The sequence below is a fragment of the Ammodytes marinus genome, assembly GCF_949987685.1.
Source record: "Ammodytes marinus genome assembly, chromosome: 20".
Taxonomy (NCBI): Eukaryota; Metazoa; Chordata; class Actinopteri; order Uranoscopiformes; family Ammodytidae; genus Ammodytes; species Ammodytes marinus.
In genome coordinates this window covers 21692615-21711759 of record NC_137224.1, presented here as the reverse complement: position 1 = coordinate 21711759, position 19145 = coordinate 21692615, and the positions used below count along the sequence as shown (strand labels likewise).

Genomic DNA, 19145 nt, shown 5'->3' with positions numbered 1-19145 from the left:
AGAGAGCATGTACCAAAGCACAATCACAAACAATTAACACTCGTCTTAAATTACTGCAGTACAATTGGCTCATGAGAACTTACATCACCCCAGAAAAACTCAATAAATTCAACAGTGACGTTCCAGATATCTGTATCAAGTGTGAGAAGGAAAAGGGTACTCTTTTTCATTGTCTTTGGCAATGTGAAGAAGTTAATACGTTTTGGGAGGCTGTGAGGAGGTGTATCCAGGATATTATTCCAATACAAATACCTTTAGATGCCAAACTTTTCTTACTCGGCCTATGTCCAGAAAAGTATAATATTAGGAAAGGACACCGCATATTTTTAGAAATTGGTATATTGTTGGCTAAAAGAATAATTGCTCTGTCATGGAAAAAAGTTGGCATGCCTAGTTTAAATAAATGGATTACTGAGTTATCTACAACTCTGCCCTTAGAAAAAATTACGGTAACACTTTAGTTCGATAGTCCACAGTTGACACTCAACAAGCCATCAGTTGATACGCAGTTGCATGTCAACAGTGAATGAGTTTACATATCTCAACAGATACGTAACATGAATTCAACTAACTGTAAGTTAACTATAAGTTGCACTATTAGTAGATGATTAGTTGATATTCAACAGAGCTTGTTCAACAGATAAAAAACAAGGATTTAACTAACTGTCTGTTAACTATAGGTTGCACTATTAGTAGATGTTTAGTTGATATTCAACAGTGAGTAAGTTGATACATATTTAGAATGCATTCAACTGTCAGTTAACTATAAGTTGCATGTTTAGTAGATGTTGTTTTGTACACGTAGCATGCATTCAACTAACTGTCAGTTAACTATTAGTTGCATTATTAGTAGATGGTTAGTTGATATTAAACAGTGAGTTAGTTGATACTTAACAAAGCTTGTCATCAAATATGTAACATGCATTCAACTAAGTGTTAGTTAACTATACAATCATTTTATTTTGTTAATTTATTTTTACAAATAGTCTGCAACAGACATTGTACTTTTTATTACATGTTCTTTACAAATATCCAACTATCAGTTGAGTGTCAACTTCTAGTAAGTTGACTATCAACTGCTGTTATCAACCAATTCTCAACTTACGTTTCATATGGATCAACTTTCCCCCACTCACAAGGAACACATCTAATGAATGAACATTCAACCCTCTGTTGATCATATATGTTCATTGTAAAATAAAGATGAGAATGTTTTATCAATCAATAGGCACCCTGTGTAGGTGACTACCTGTTGATTGTCAGCCCGACTGCTTCAATTGAAGAGGAGTACAGCAGGCCTGGAGTGGCTACTAACCCAACAACTGGATCTAAAGAGAGCGAAAAATTATTCAAATGTGCTCATTCAAATAACAGTGGCAGGACCAGGTTAAACTAGTGGTTGGTCACAGGAGAGTGATAATTAAGTTGTTTTATCTTGAGTCCATAATGAAAAAAATGGCACTGTTGTGTTTTTTTTATGTTTTACTGAGAATCAACAATGACATACACTTCAAGGAAGAGAGAGTAGAAAATAAGTATTTTACATTTACTTGTCAAACCTAACTGCTGAATCAGTGTGTCTTGTTTCACCATTGCTGTTAATCCATTTTCTCCCGAGCTACTAGGAGCTTCAGATATTCTGGTCCATAACAAAATTATATATCTTTTTCTTACCATAACAAAGCGTTTCATGAGAACTGATGTTATATATTACATATGTTTGCTCAGTATCATAACTAGTGGTACTGGGTGTTATGGTACACTTTACTGAGCTTTTTGAATGTCAATTTTTGGACGATCTGTCGTTAAACAATTGCCTAAGTGACACCTAAATAAATACATGCATTAGTTTTATTGTCTTTTTTAGAGGTATTGATGGTACTTGCTGTGTACCTACATGTTGTGTAACTACTGAAAAAAGTTAAATTTACTTCAAATAAATGTTCTTTCCTGTTCAGATTTGCTGCCTATATATTTTTTAACTTTACTTTGGGGTCATCCAGTGTTACTCATCAGTTGAGCAAAACTTGTCTCTATTTTCTACTGTTACTAGTTTGTAGAGTGTCTACAGACACTAAACTGTTTTCACTTTAATTTGACAGTCCTAAGACCTCTCTACTAATGCTTAGTTGAACGTCGACTTATAGTTTGTTGAGAATCAACTATTTTCTCTGTTTTGCTCTGTTAATAGTGTGTAGACACTAAACTGTTTTCACTTTAATTTGACAGTCCCAAGACCTGTCTACTTATGCTAAGTTGAATATTGACTGATAGTTTGTCGACAGTCATATGACAATCAACAGGTAGTCACCTACACAGGGTGCCTATTGATTGATAAAACATTCACATCTTTATTTTACAATGAACATATATGATCAACAGAGGGTTGAATGTTCATTCATTAGATGTGTTCCTTGTGAGTGGGGGAAAGTTGATCCATATGAAACGTAAGTTGAGAATTGGTTGATAACAGCAGTTGATAGTCAACTTACTAGAAGTTGACACTCAACTGATAGTTGGATATTTGTAAAGAACATGTAATAAAAAGTACAATGTCTGTTGCAGACTATTTGTAAAAATAAATTAACAAAATAAAATGATTGTATAGTTAACTAACACTTAGTTGAATGCATGTTACATATTTGATGACAAGCTTTGTTAAGTATCAACTAACTCACTGTTTAATATCAACTAACCATCTACTAATAATGCAACTAATAGTTAACTGACAGTTAGTTGAATGCATGCTACGTACGTGTACAAAACAACATCTACTAAACATGCAACTTATAGTTAACTGACAGTTGAATGCATTCTAAATATGTATCAACTTACTCACTGTTGAATATCAACTAAACATCTACTAATAGTGCAACCTATAGTTCACAGACAGTTAGTTGAATCCTTGTTTTTTTATCTGTTGAACAAGCTCTGTTGAATATCAACTAATCATCTACTAATAGTGCAACTTATAGTTAACTTACAGTTAGTTGAATTCATGTTACGTATCTGTTGAGATATGTAAACTCATTCACTGTTGACATGCAACTGCGTATCAACTGATGGCTTGTTGAGTGTCAACTGTGGACTATCGAACTAAAGTGTTACCAAAATTACATACATTATTAAGGGCAAGGAGTCACTCTTTAATAACACATGGGGTCCGTTTATAAGTTTTCTGGAGAGGAGAGACATAGCACATATTTACTTGTATTCCCCGACTGCAACATTATAAATACTACAGGACTTATTGTTTGTCTGTTATATACTTTTGGTTTTGTTTGTTAGACGCCTGAATTGAGGGGTCTCACGTTATTTTTATTTTCGTTATTTAAATCTTGTTGTACTTGTGATATATATATTTACATATATTTTTTTTTTCATGTATCTTTTTTGTTATGTCCTACACCTTGGTGCTAATATAGGGTACAAACCTGCTGATTAATGTGTAAGACTTTGTATGTGCAAAATGTTAAAAATCAATAAATACAATGTTGGAAAAAAACTAGTCTCCTGGCTTGGAAGACTCCTCCAATGAATGTTTGACTTCCTGATTTTTTTTTTTTGCGCAAAGCACCTGGACAAAAGTACCATTTATTATCAACCTATTTTCCCCTCAATCGGGGAGTGCATCTTTAAATGTCGGATATAGCTATAGTTAAAAGTCTAAGTCTGCAATATTGCTGTGTGTGTGTGCGTGTGCGTGTGTGTGTGTGTGTGTGTGTGTCCGTGCTGCAGGAGGAGTACACTGCAGAGCAGATCCAGTGGTATCCAATGCCTCTCAAGAACTTCCACTCCTGTCTGGAGCTGATATCTGCCAGACCACACGGCATCCTCCGCATACTGGACGACCAGACATGCCTCCCCCAGGCACGCTCACACACGCACACACGAACACACACACACGGTTAATTTAAAAACCAGGTTATTTTCACATACATTCACAGGGTTTAAGACACAATGTGTCCTTGTGTGAGTGAGTGTAAAATATTGAAGAGTGCATTCCTGTGTTCGGTCCGTTCTGTCATCAGGCCACCGACCACACCTTCCTCCAAAAGTGCCACTACCACCACGGGAGCAGTCCCTACTATGCCAAGCCCAAGAACCCAATGCCAGTCTTCACTATCTATCACTATGCTGGAGCTGTGACCTATCAGGTATATGGGCCATAGCACAATGCTTTTCACAGCATATCTGTAAAACAGCAGCCAGTGACAATATTTCAAAACTCTTTTATTTCAGGTTCATAATTTCCTGAATAAGAACCATGACCAGTTCAGGACAGAAGTGGTGGAGCTTTTTTCCAGGAGTCGGTCAAAGGTGAACAAGTTGGCACAAGGCCCATAGAGAGTGCTGCTATTGGCCTTTTTGCCTAACATAGCATAGGAACATTAGCATATCAACCACAGAGGAGGACCTTTGGATTGCTTCTAACACAAGACATCTTGATCACATTATGTTATCTGTGAGACAGGTTTGTGTATCTTTCAGTCATTCACTTATGAGTTTTTTTCACCTGTCCCTGTTTGTCAGATGGTGTCGGAGCTGTTCCAGAAGCTACAGGACAACTACACTCAGCAGAGAGAGCTGGGCTGGAGAGGGAAGGGCCTCCGACAGCAGCCCTCCACTGCTGCCTCACACTTCCTCCAGTCCCTCACCGAGCTCACCACTCGCCTGGAGAGGTACCAACATAATCCCCCCTACTTTCCTGCTATTTAGTATGGTAGAAAAAAGATTTAGGATGTCCCCAATTCTTGTGGTCAGATTTAGCATGCTTAGAAATACACAGACGCCTAAAACATCTGGTCGAGCTTTTTAGTCTTGAAACGTCACATCGACGGAGCCTCCGTATGAAAACAAACGGGGACGCGATGGATATACAGTCATGTGAAAAAATTAGGACACCCCATTAAATATTCAGTTATTCATTAAGAAATGTTCCCACATCGATGTCTAATCTTGTTTTTATTCATCTCTGGAAAAGAAAGTGATCTAATTGCAGGTAAACAGCAAAAAAATAACATTGTTTTACTGATTAAACAAATATATCAACATAAATGCATATTCTCACTGAGGAAAAAGTTAGGACACCCTACCCCCTAATAACTAGTGTTACCCCTTTTGGCTGAAATAACTTCATTGAGACGCTTCTTATAACCCTCTACCAGTCTCTGACAACGGTCTGAGGAAGTTTGCCCCATTCCTTAATGCAGAATGCTTTAACCTGTGTGATGTTTGAGGGGTTTCTTGCATACAGTCCGCTGCAGCAAAGCATTCCTAAACCATGACACTTCCACCTCTATGCTTCACAGTTGGTATGAGGTTCTTTTCCTGGAACTCTGTATTTGGTTTGTGCCAAACATGTCCTCTGTTCTGGTGTCCAAATAATTTAATTTTAGACTCATCTGTCCAAAGAACATTATTCCAGAAGTCCTGTTCTTTGTCCACGTTCTCTCTGGCAAACTTCAGTCTTGCCTTAATGTTTCTCTTGGAGAGTAAAGGTTTCCTCCTTGCACACCTCCTGTGAAAGTTAAACTTGTGCAGTCTCTTTCTGATTGTAGAGGCATGCACTTTCACATCAACAGTGGCCAGAGCCTGCTGTAGGTCCCGCGATGACATTTTAGGGGTTTTGGAGACTTCTTTTAGTATTCTGCGCTCTGCTCTCGGGGTGAACTTGCTTGGAAGGCCAGACCTGGGCATGTTGGCAGTTGCTTTGAATGTCCTCCACTTGTACACTTTTTTCCGGACAGTGGAATGGCTGATTTTAAAATCTTTTAGATCATTTTAAATCCCTTACCAGATTCATGAGCTCCAAGAATCTTCTTTCTGAAGGCCTCAGACATGTATTTTGTTCTCACCATGGTGTTCACTCTCACATCAACAGTCAGGAGCACATCAAACTGAATGTATGAGGTTTAAATAGGCCAAACCTCTTTCAAAATGCTGAGTTGTTGTGTTCTTATCATGTGCACCTGATCTGAAACACTTTAAGTTTACATTTTAAGTTGAAAAAATGTTGGGGTGTCCTAATTTATTCCTCAACAGAATGTGCATGTTTATTTTATTACATTTTACAGAAAGTTTTAAACGGTATTTTCTTCAGTTTTACTTAGTTATGTATATTCCTGGAATTTCTCAGTTTTTTAAAAATGTATATTAAATATCCATATGTCTAAGTATGTTAAAAAACACACATGTTTTCAAACGGTGTCCTAATTTTTTCACATGACTGTATATGCAAGAGGCAAGGTCAAGGCACAATGTTATGATAAAATAAATAAGTAAAGGTATGTCCCAATTGTATGCCTTATGTTCACTTGGTAATTGTTTTGATCAGCTGTAGTATGTCAAATGGAAAAAGAAAGAGTGTGCGATTTGGAACGCAGGGACTGACTGACACTACTGAGCTGTCACTAGCAATGCTGTGGAGCTGTGTGAAAGCCAACACGTTGTCATTCCAACCGATACAGTTTCACTGCACTGTAAACATCAAACAGCCGTGGTTCTGGGGAGAATGTGGCTTTAGAGACTCTCATGGATAGAAATATGAGAATTATGAAAGTTGGTCTATGTTCGTAATGTTTCCATGTGGTGTGAATCGTTCTCAATCTTCAAAGGAATTTCCAAGATGACACACATCATACAGCACTATAGGAATCTGGATTTTTTTTTTTGTTTTTTTTAAACCTTTATTTATACAGGTAAATCCCGTTGAGACCGGACACTCTTTTGCAAGGGAGACCTGTTCCCATTTAAACACACATTCACACACCGATAGCAGGCTAACTATCGAGATTCACACGAGGCAAAGTGGGTGAAGTGTCTTGCCCAAGGACACAACAACCATGACACAAGTGGCAGGGCGGGGATCGAACCGCCAACCTTTCGATCATTGGCCGACCCGCTCTACCACATGAGCCACAGTGGCCCGAGTTGGCAGTGTATCTTTCCGGTTCTTTTTCAGATATTTAATTTCAGTTCCATAAAACAGCTGCCATACGCTGCCAAGCCATTCTTTAGATGCGTGTATGTCTAATGTTGATCAAGTTTCCTGATCAATTAACCTGTGTCATCGTTTTGTCCTGTTACTCTTAGATGCAAAACCACTTTTGTCCGCTGTCTGAAGCCAAACTACATCAAGGTAACAGCAGATAAGTGTTCACTGATGCTTATTAAACATCAGCCGACAGTGTATGACTATGTACTGTGCCTGACATGTCCTGTTGCCAGCTCCCTGGGATCTTTGATGTAGACTACGTGTCGGCCCAGCTGAGACATGCTGGGATGATGGAGACCATCCACATCAGGAAAGAGGGTTTCCCCATACGGATACAGTACTCCTACTTCATAGAGAGGTGCAGTAAACACACATAGCATCCCTGCCCAGGCACCATAACAACACTACAATAATGTTCAGTATGCATTTTATGTTCTCACTCCTTTAAGGCATAACAATGTCTCCTTTTAACTCCCTTTCTCTTATTTTTTACTTTTCTCGAACCTACTGATTTTCAAGACTAGCTACACATTTAACTAGCTAACCCCTAATAAGTTCCTAAAACATACACAAACACACACACACACACACACTACCATGTCGCTGACTCTGCTGTATGTAAAGTCAAGCCTAAAAACAGTCTTGACTCTGTTAAACATGAAACGTTCCTCTGCTAACTGATGCATACGCAGCATTACAGCAGCGTGTGTGTGTGTGTGTGTGTGTGTGTGTGTGTGTGTGTGCGCCTGAGTGTGTGTGTGTGTGCCCCTGTGTGTGCCTGTGTGTGTGTGTGTGTTGTGTGTGTGCCCGTGTGTTTGTGTGTGTGTGTGTGTGTGCCCGTGTGTGTGTGCCTGTGTGTGTGTGCGTCTCCACAGATACGGGGTGCTGCTGGCCCAGAGGATGGGTGAGGAGTCAGACAGAGAGCAGACAGTGGCTCTGATGGACCTGGTCTCTGCAGAGGAGGGACAGTATCAGATGGGACTCACCAAGGTGACCACACTGACCCTTCACAACACTGATCGCTCATTGGGTGTCTGTCATCTTCCAGTTTTCCCTGGTGGAGACTATGACGGTGTGGATTAGGTCCCCCCTCTGGCAGAATCTGAAGTCCTCCTGCATCCACACTATTCACTGTTCATATTTTACTTTAGTATTACCATGTAAACATCTGGTCAATGATTCGACCCCTTTGTGATTTTTTTTCTACTTATGACACTTATTGCAGGATGTCCGTCCTGGGAGAGGGATCCCTTACTCTGTCAACTCTCCCTGAGATTTTAAATTTTTCAATTCCGATAAAGGGTTTTTACGGGTAGTTTTTTCTCAGCAAAGCTAAGGGTCTAAGGGCAGGGTGTCATACTATATGGAATGTAAAGCCCAAAAAATAAATGGATCAAATGACTATGTGTAAGTAAGTATGTGTAATGTCAAGTGTCTCTTGTGTTGGGGTAGAGACAGATATCCTAAATTAAAGGGATAGTTCAGTGTTTATGAAGTGGGGTTGCACCAGAAAGTCCTTATAGTGACTGCACTGATCGCCATCTCCATAAGGTAACACACTAACTATGCATAAGTACCTCATACAACCACACTTCAAAAATACTGAACCACGCCACATGGAATGTAGGGGAGAACGGGGAATCTGAGGCATCGGGTAATGTGAGCCACCCCCTGTATCTAGGCAACGGAAAACATTTGTGGTCATGTGAGATATATGTTTTCAAGCCCCTCTCATTTCCCCATGGCCCTGAAAGAGAGGACCTCATGGTGCTGTGGTAAGCATGTTTTTTTCACCAAAATAGCTATTTTGCATGTAAAAGTAATTTTTCTTGCTGTCAACTTAATCAACTGTTGTGCCAAAGCAAATGTATTCACGTAGAAACACTTCTATCATACGTGTTGATGAACTACCAACATATGAAACCATGTGATGCTGATAACTGAAGATTAGCCTGAAATGCTAAGAGAGGTAGTTTTTTCTCAAATTGTGGTGGTGGGGGAAAGTGAGCCAAATGCTGTGGGGGAAAGTGAGCCACTGTCTCACTTTCCCCCACCATGAGGCTCAAGTTAAGTTTAGTCTTAAACATATTTTAATGTAATATTAGTATTACATGACGTGTTTTATTTTAATGTCATACACATTGTAGAAAAGCCATCATGCCAAGGAAATACACCAGGAAGACGACCTGGGGCAACCACACGGAAAGAGCACCTTCTCATCTTTCCCTGTAACCTTCAGGGCTGGAATGTAGAGTAGGCCTAGTTGTAGAGTATGACAGGCTGATGTTGTAATCCAGTTGGGTCTTCTCCTGTGTTCTGAGTCCCAGGCTGTTCTCACTGGTTCTGATTTTCCTATGCTTTGACCCCCAGACACAAGCTGGCTCTAAGGGTCCTGTGTTCTGACCCCCAGACTGTGTTCTAATCTAACTGGTTCTATCTTTCATTTGAATTTTATTAAAACCTTTTGAATTATAATGTGTTGTAATTGATTTTGTTCAGAGTTACTTTCAAGTGTTTAGAAAATTTGCTTTGCATAATTGACCAAACCCCATCATTCTTTTACTAGTCCGACATTAGTTCTGGAATGTGTGGCTAGCTTTCAGGATTCTTAATGTTACAATATATGTTGTTATGGTAGTTTCAGAGTGGAAAAAGTAGTGGATCAGTTTACCCCACAGCTGGGGTAAAGTGAGCCACATGACAATTTTTTTTAAAACAATCATATTTTCACTGCCCTTTGTCTTGGAAAAATTCTGCTAATGCCCATTTCTAGGAAACATCCTGAATTAATGGGAAATGTGTAAATTTGAGTGATAAATCATTTTAGCTCGCTTAGAGGGGAGCAAATGTAAAAAGTGTCTCAGATTACCCCGTTCTCCCCTATATACAGTTGAAGTATTTATTTATAATAAATTATTTATTAATGTTACAGCTTTTTTTTAAATCAGTTCAGAGAGATTCCGAGAAGATCCCAAAACAGTTCCGAGGGAGATAATACAGTACATCCCAACTCAAAGACTATTTCAAAGGATTTCTCTCTCAACGCATTTGATTCTGTCCGCTAACACAGAGACAAATGAGAGGTGGAAAATGTTAAGTTTACAACTGAATGCGTGCCCTCGTTGAATTGTACGATTCTGTGTGTGCGTGCGTGCGTGCGTGCGTGCGTGCATGCGTGTGTGTGTATGTTAGGTGTTCATGAAGGAGCTCCTGTACCAGCGGTTGGAGGAGAAGTGGACCAGCACTCAGACCTGGGCTGCTGTCACCATCCAGAGGAACATCAGAGGATTCATCTGCAGGAGGAACTTCAGGTTCTTCAAGCAGAAGGCCATCGTCATCCAGAGCCACATCCGGGGACACCAGGCTAGGTACAGGGAAGAAGCCAGAAGAGGCTGATTGAATAGTGTTTTACTATTTATTTGAATGTTCAATTTGTACATTTAACTTCAATATCATGTTTAAAGTAGCTCTGAGGACTTTTCAGTTTGTTGTAATTCTAGCCCCCTTTGGACAGAAGCGGTAGTGTTTTTTTTTTTTTTTCAATATTGAAGTTTAAAATGAATCAAGCACTCATGTCATGTGCGATACTAGTACTTGGGTTCAGAGCCCCTGTGAACCCAAACTCACAAAATCCTTCTAACTTTGTAATTAGTTTCATGATAATAAGCATATAATAATAAAAATAATAATAATTATGATTTTATTCAGGACACAATGGATGGTCTTACCACAGTATAAAAAAAGAAAATATACAAAACTATAACAATACACAAAGATGATACAATTTATATAAATGAAGAAGGTCATCAACCTTCACCTGCTGTTTACAAACAGCAGCACCAATGTCTCCACAGTCTGGATGGAAACCCGACCAAGCTCAACCCAGGGTGGACTCAAACCTGAACAATACAGCTTTCGGGCATTCTAAATAGCAATATGGGTATTGGAATGGAGGGGTTGTTTCACCTGAAGCTCACAATGCAGAGTGGTCCGCTAACATGGATATGCTTTCATTCTGTGTGCTGCTGCCTCCTCTCTTCTCCTAGGAAGTACTACAAGCGTCTGAAGCAGTCCTTCACACAGTTCTGGGCAATGATGATGATCACCAGGAACACTATCAAGAGACGCTATTGGAGGAAGGTACATATACCCTGCGTTCCAAATCACATACTTTTTATTTTTACTACACTACATACTAAAGCACAGAAGAGTTTAAGGGCCACAGGAGAGGAATCAGATAAGGAAGATTTGTTTTCATTATGTCGAGAAATGTCAAGAATAAAGACGAATACTGCAAAATGCTATTGGAGTTAGTGGGGCATTTATGTATTTTCAGCATTCTACAATTGATGTGCATGTATTGGGACATCCTAAATCTTTTTCTGGCATACTAAATAGTAGGGAAGTATGGGAATTGGAACGCAGGGATAATGATGGAAGTTCCCCACTGCACAGTCCTTGCCTGAGGTTTCTTGGCAACCGTATATTTGCTGACTTTATTGTGCTATAAAATCCGTGCTCCAAAAGTCTCTTACGTAATACCAATGGCCTTAACACAACAGCTTATGAGTTTGCAATAGGAAAAATCTGTCCCTCCTCGCCCTTTGCTGTGATAACACCCTGGCAGCCATGTTTGAGGTCAAAGTGCAGGGCTTTTTTTTCTTTTTCATTTCCTCTCAAATACCATAAGCTGCTGTGTCGCCTGTATTGATGTGTCAATGGTCACAATATACACACGCTCCAACAACAGGCAATATCCTTATATAAAGAGTTGTATTAGTTTTGAAACTCAAATGATCAAAATGTCTTGTTATCGTAGGGATATCTAGAACCTCAATGCAATGGATGTGAGAGGCACATTCAATTTGTAGTGCTGAAGAAATTAAAAAATATGACATTCAAAGCTGTATCTATGGTTGACTTACTGTATATATACTGGGTATATATACTGTATATATAGTACAGACAGACAGACAGACAGAAAGAAAGAAAGAAAGAAAGAAAGAAAGAAAGAAAGAAAGAAAGAAAGAAAGAAAGAAAGAAAGAAAGAAAGAAAGAAAGAAAGAAAGAAAGAAAGAAAGAAAGAAAGAAGTAGAGCATTTAGCAGCTACTAAAGAGACAGATATATTTCGTGCCAGAACTAAATTATTGGACTGTACATGTATCAGACAGACAGAAACATTGATGAATGGCCATGTGTCTCTGATGGATGTGGAAATAAATGGCTGTTTGCCATAAAAAAACTTTATAAGGTGATATTACATGATTGTGTAGGTTCGTTATAGCTCCACTCATCAGTGTTCTTTCTATAAAATAATCTATCAAATGACGATGAATGAAGGATGAATCAAATGTGTAATTTGAAGTGTCTCTTGGGTTGGGGTAGTGAACCAACAGATATGGATATGTCGATTGTACGTTATGATATGGTTGCTGTGTTGGTTTTTGAATGTTCTGTAGATCACTTGGTGTGGCCTTATGCAACCTTGTGTGTGTGTGTGTGTGTGTGTGTGTGTGTGTGTGTGTGTGTGTGTGTGTGTGTGTGTGTGTGTGTGTGTGTGTGTGTGTGTATGTATAAGTTTCATTATTGACAATAGTACTACAGTAACTTAATAAAACACCATCCCTTTCCTTTAACTAGCTTTCTTATCTTGCATTAATCACGTTACTCGAGCACACACACACACGCACGCACAGACGCACCCTGCTTACATCTCAGCCACACTTTGGTGTTGGACTTTAAACCCTCTCGATTGAAATTTGAGGCAGTGCTGAATCTCTCCTTCCGCCTTCTTAAAGCTGTCTATCCATCTGACATCCAGCTCCACTGCTCTCACAGGTAGGCTGCTTGTCTCCCTTTATTTGTAACCCTTTGTGTAACATCAACAGACAAAGAAATGTTATTAGGCCTGTTGGTCTATTTGTTGTGAGGAATGGTTTGTAGCACAAATGTACTCTGAAATAAGGGAGGGTGATCTGTGTGTGTGTATCATCTTTCAGCGTGTGCGTCCTGTGTCTCTTCCTTTTTTGTCTCGCCCCGGCCGTAAACTAATCTGGTAGTTTAGGGTTTAGTTTTGTTGAGTTTTTTTGTTAAAGGCGCACTATGCAATTTCATGTGTGTGTAAGTGTGTGTGTGTGTGTGTGTGTGTGTGTGTGTGGGGGGGGGTGTTATGTTTGAATAACCTGCAGTTAATTAACAATACATAGTTTCTCTACATGTATTTGATTTCTTAGCATTGAACAATTCTATCATCATGAGTCAAAACTAAATTATTTTGAGGCAACCCGGAACCAACTGTAAAACTAGATTATGTTTGTGAACCAAACTGTGGGCCCTGCCGCTGTAAACAACAACAGCAGTGAAACGTTAACTTTTCAGGAAGCTTTCTAACTTCAAACAGTGTTCCAGGGATCACATTTTTCTCTGAGGAAAGTTTGTTAGAATATACCTTAGAAAATGTTCGCTTCTCTGACCCACCTAAAGTTACATAGTGCACTTTTAATCCTTCCGCTTTGGCTCTATCACTGTTTCAGTCTATTTGGTGTTATTGTTTTATGAGGCATGGTGGACTATGAACAGTGGCGCTGTCAGCCTCATGCTTACTGGCTGTCCATGTCAGCTGTGTAACTCATCATGGCCAGCACATTATCATACACAGTGTAAACAAGTAAAAATAAACAAGATTTGGACCGATTTGGGGCATCAGTCAGTCAGTGTCATTTACCTCTGATACAATATGAATGACGCTCTTTCACTTGTTTACATATTGATTATGGAACTGATTCATATTCACTTATTTTCCGTGAGGTCTACGGATGAGTATGAATCCATAGTCCAAGTATTTTCATTCTTGGCTATAAAGTTGTATAGGATTCACTTTATTTTGCCAGAAGCTTTGATAGGATTGCTTCCTTTTTTTTAAAGGAATGGGAAAAGGGAGACCGGTACTTTCGCTATGGTTGATTTATTCCCCCATAGTTCCCAGCATCACCTAGATAATATTCCAGTCAGTGCACAGCAGGCCAGCTGAAAATGCATTTATGTCAATTTTATTTTTCCATCTTTTGCATATGACAGACAAGAACATAGCTCAAATATGAAGAGTAATAATACATTAACTATAATACAATACAATATTTACTTGGAATGAAAATTATCTCTGACAATGTTTACGATCAGATAGGTGACAGGTGGCTTGGGTGGAGCTCTAAAAGTCTGAGAATAGAACCCTGATGATGTCATAGTGATGTCATCTGCGCTATCTCGGTTTGTGTTTTAAGAGTGCAATTCTTTTTTATCTGAGAGCTTGCGTTATAAACTGTGCTTGTGCTGTCTTACTAGGCACTGTAGTGCATTGTGGGGAATGTATTCCAGGACCTTTAGGGGCTTGGGGATAAAAGTTAGGATATATCTGGTGAAGAAAAATATTTGGACTTAAAACATAGGGGAGAACGGGGTAATCTGAGCCACTTTTTACATTTGCTCCCCTCTAAGGGAGTTAAAATGATTTATCACTCAAATTTACACATTTCCCATTAATTCAGGATGTTTCCTAGAAATGGGCATTAGCAGAATATTTTCAAGACAAAGGGCAGTGAAAATATGATTGTTTAAAAAAAAGCTGTCATGTGGCTCACTTTACCCCAGCTGTGGGGTAAACTGATCCACTTACTTTTTCCACTCTGAAACTACCATAACAACACATATTGTAACATTAAGAATCCTGAAAGCTAGCCACACATTCCAGAACTAATGTCGGACTAGTAAAAGAATGATGGGGTTTGGTCAATTAAGCAAAGCAAAAACAAACACTTGAAAGTAACTCTGAACAAAATCAAATACAACATATTATAATTCAAAAGGTTTTAATAAGATTCAAATGAAAGATAGAACCAGTTAGATTAGAACACAGTCTGGGGGTCAGAACACAGGACCCTTAGAGCCAGCTAGTGTCTGGGGGTCAAAGCATAGGAAAATCAGAACCAGCGAGAACAGCCTGGGTCTCAGAACACAGGAGAAGACACAACTGGATTATAACATTAGCCTGTCATACTCTACAACTAGGCCTACTCTACATTCCATCCCTGAAGGTTACAGGGAAAGATGAGAAGGTGCTCTTTCCGTGTGGTTGCCCCAGGTCGTCTTCCTGGTGTATTTCCTTGGCATGATGGCTTTTCTACAATGTGTATGACATTAAAATAAAACATATGTTATGTAATATTACATTAAAATATGTTTAAGACTAAACTTAACTTGTGCCTCATGGTGGGGGAAAGTGAGACAGTGGCTCACTTTCCCCCACAGCATTTGGCTCACTTTCCCCCACCACCACAATTTGAGAAAAAACTACCTCTCTTAGCATTTCAGGCTAATCTTCAGTTATCAGCATCACATGGTTTCATATGTTGGTAGTTCATCAACACGTATGATAGAAGTGTTTCTACGTGAATACATTTGCTTTGGCACAACAGTTGATTAAGTTGACAGCAAGACAATTTACTTTTACATGCAAAATAGCTATTTTGGTGAAAAAAACATGCTTACCACAGCACCATGAGGTCCTCTCTTTCAGGGCCATGGGGAAATGAGAGGGGCTTGAAAAGATATATCTCACATGGCCACAAATGTTTTCCGTTGCCTAGATACAGGGGGTGGCTCACCTTACCCGATGCCTCAGATTCCCCCGTTCTCCCCTATGTGGATTTTCCCTTTCATAGTGTTTAAAAAAAATATTCATGATTTATTCTTACAGTCTTTTTCGATGGCTAAACCACAACTGGAGCAACAAGTGCAAAACTTTAACACTATGCACAGCAGCGGTTCATGTGGACCAAACTGTAGCTAATTTTTCATTGCCTAAACACAATTTTCAAAACTGCAGAACACTGTGGATTTCTAGCACTTTGTTCAAATGCTAACACACTGCTGTCACAACTGTAAACCACACATTCAAAACAGAATGGATATCAGCCTAGTGCATTTCAAACACTGCTGATTGCAATTTAAACTGAAACACTAATAAGGTGTCTTGTTTTAGACTTGTTATAATTTAGTGAACATACTGTATATACAGTATAGGGAAAGCTAAAAAAAAAATTGGGGAAATGGACCAAGGAAGACAGGTTGTTGGAGGGAGAAGAGAAGCAGTGAGACTGTGGATGTGTGGAGGAAGACTTAGAGGACAATGAGCTGTAATTTCTGATGAAATACAGTAAGGGCTACACTGATATACCCTCTCATCGAGAGAGGCAGGGTTGAGGGTGCAACGCAATCTGCAAAGATCTAAAGTTGCATCTGTAATACGGATTTTCCAGCAAACAAAAACGTAAGAGTTGCACCCTTACAGTAAATGACAACAATACAGGAATTGATTTCTGTATTACAATTATAGAATATTTACATAGATAAATATGTGTCCGGGGAAATGTTACCAATAACATAAAAAATAAAAATATGTATCTATTGAAGCAAACTTCTGTTTTTCATTTATTTTTGTTTACCTAAACATAACTGGTATGTTATAAAATAAACAATTTCATTTGAACTCATTTCACTCTTTCCTCAAAGAAAATATTACGTTATTTGTGTGAAGTAACTAAAATTATTCAAAACTGTAAAGATTAAAAGTTTGTAATTTGTGTATTGGGGTTTGATGCTAGTGTTTATACTCTGACTGTGTTCTGAGTGACAGTGTGTGTTATCTCAATGAGGCTGGTTCATAGTGTTTGCTGCACTGAACATGTTTTGCAGGTGAAGTGAACTGTTCAGCTCCAGTGACTGTTGGTAGTGCAGACTGTAATTAGAGTTTTGCACATTGAGCTACAGTAGTTAGAGTTTTGCACATTGAGCTACAGTTGTGCCCACTGTGTGTTAGCGATCGAAAAAATCTGTAATTAAACAACAAAAAGACAACTATTTAAATACAATGTTCATTCCGTAACAAATTAGTATGACTTCATAACATTTAATAATGGGCGCACATGAAGTGAAGCATGCAGACGAAAGGACACTGTGTGTCATTCTGTGCCACCGTATTGGACCAGTGCATGTTGTTGAAAGAGAGTCTAATACATTTACAGATGAAAAACCAAAATTAAGTAATATAATCCTCTACGCTTAAATGACACAAATACTCTGTGAAATCTAATCTAGTTTCATTTCCACTGCTTGTTTGATCAGCACTGATTTGTGTTAAAATAAGAATGCCTTCATTCAATTCAACCAGAAAATGGTCGGCCTGTATTCATCATGTGTGGATGGGCAAAGAATCAAATAACCACAATAAATAAATATTATAGGCTATATGTATATATTACTATATATTATAATATTATTTTGCCAAATTAGTTTTAAGTGAATTAACAGTTTTAACTCAAAAACTCCAACTCAATCTTTCTTTACAGTTACAATCTAATTATTTAAAAAGTCCCTACACTAAACATTGCTGAAACAACTGGCCCATGGTTTAACATACTGGCTCAACCCAGCCCTATGGAGCCATAAGGCATACACTGCAATACTTCTATGAATTAGCTGCTTTTTATTCTGTGTACCAAATTACAGGTTTTTACAAAAAAATATGAAGAAATTGGTCGACTTATCAGGGCGGAGCGAGCCAGTCAGCTGGAGGGTGTGTTTCCATGTGTTATGATCTGTATCACAGTTGTTTGATTTGGGAAGGTCGGTCATTCTGAATCCTCTCACGTGGATGTAGAGCAGGGTTGAAACCCAGCCCTGCTGTTTGTAGGGACCCATTCTCGTATGACTTATTTAATCACTGTGATTACTGAACGGAGGCTCTGATAAAAGAAGAGTGTATGCTGGATGAAACGTGTGCACGCCCGTGTTTGACCTGAAAGTGTACACATACATTCATTTGTTCTACAGTTTAGGAATGAGTCTCATACCTGTATCCAGCCGAAATAATTATCGATAGACAAATAGTAAGTAAGTAAGTAAAAAAAAATTATAAAAGCACATTTATAACAGTTTGCCCTGATGCCCCTGCTGTACATAGTGCATTCAGTAGGCCAACATGAAGGCAAAATAACAACAACAACAATAGAAAAAATAAAAATATAAAAGACATACAGTATAACCCGGACATCCACACACAAACATAGACAGTAGTGCAGAGGTCAGATAGCTAATGGGGAGGGAAAGCCAGGGTATACAGATGGGTTTTGAGCCTTGATTTAAAGGCATAAATGGAGGGGGTATCACGTATGTCAGGTGGCAGTTGGTTCCTCAAGCGCGGAGCAGCTACACCAATGTACACATGCTGTAAATACCACAAATGGAAGTGGATACATGGGATGGTTTTGGTAGTCCACATCATAAGCATATCTCAGAGACTCTGCCCTCCCTGCATTGTCATAAAGCTTGCTGTAAATTTCCTGATAAAATAACTATCTTTCTGGACTCTTGGACCTGCGAGGGCCGGTTGTATGAGGCGGGGCCACATGGACTGCAGCATATAACAGGACGTGTATCTAAGAATAGTTAGTTAGAGTGTGTACACCCCTCAGGCAGAGATGTGGGAGTGTGTTAGATATATACTGTAATACCTGGATAACAAGAGGGAAACTCACCTGAGGAGTTACACACACTGAATCAGCAACAAGCTCCAGGTGAAGGATGCTAAGCCAAGGACTAAAAATTACTTTTTGGGGAGGTCGCAGTGTGATTACTAACACACTTACTGTGCGTGTGTGTGTCTGTGTGTCTGTGTGTATTTCAGGAGTTCCACGAGAAGAACAAAGAAAAGGCTGTGACAAAGACCAAGTCGGTCCCTCCAGGAATGGTAAGGGAATTAAAGGTGGAGTCAGTGATTCTGGAGAACACTTGTTGTCAAAATCACTTTTTGTCCAAACCAGTGAATATTTACAACATCTAGTGTTAATACACAACCTAGGCTCTGTAAACTGGTATGTTGCTAGCTATGGTCGGCCCCCTTTGTTTACATACCAGTTTACAGAGCCAAGGATGCGTATTAACACTGGATTTCTTTTCAGAAACAGGTAGCAGATCATGAGGAGATATTCACTGATTTTGACAAAAAAAAAGGGATTTTGACAAGCGTTCTCCAGAATCGCTCACTCCAACTTTTTAAATGACTAATATAGCCTGCTCTTGCATTCCATCAGA

General features: G+C 39.0%; 1 protein-coding gene across 1 annotated transcript in view; it reads left to right on the top strand.

Moving 5' to 3' along the window:
• Positions 1-19145, top strand: part of myo15b (myosin XVB) — a gene marked incomplete at both ends in the record, with an annotated part of 210118 nt that overhangs the window by 162243 nt on the left and 28730 nt on the right. The window contains 10 exon segments of the mRNA XM_080049005.1: positions 3739-3870; positions 4032-4157; positions 4243-4320; positions 4534-4682; positions 7096-7141; positions 7231-7355; positions 7873-7987; positions 10190-10365; positions 11044-11137; positions 18739-18801. Of these exon segments, the coding sequence (XP_079905131.1) occupies positions 3739-3870; positions 4032-4157; positions 4243-4320; positions 4534-4682; positions 7096-7141; positions 7231-7355; positions 7873-7987; positions 10190-10365; positions 11044-11137; positions 18739-18801 (1104 nt within the window).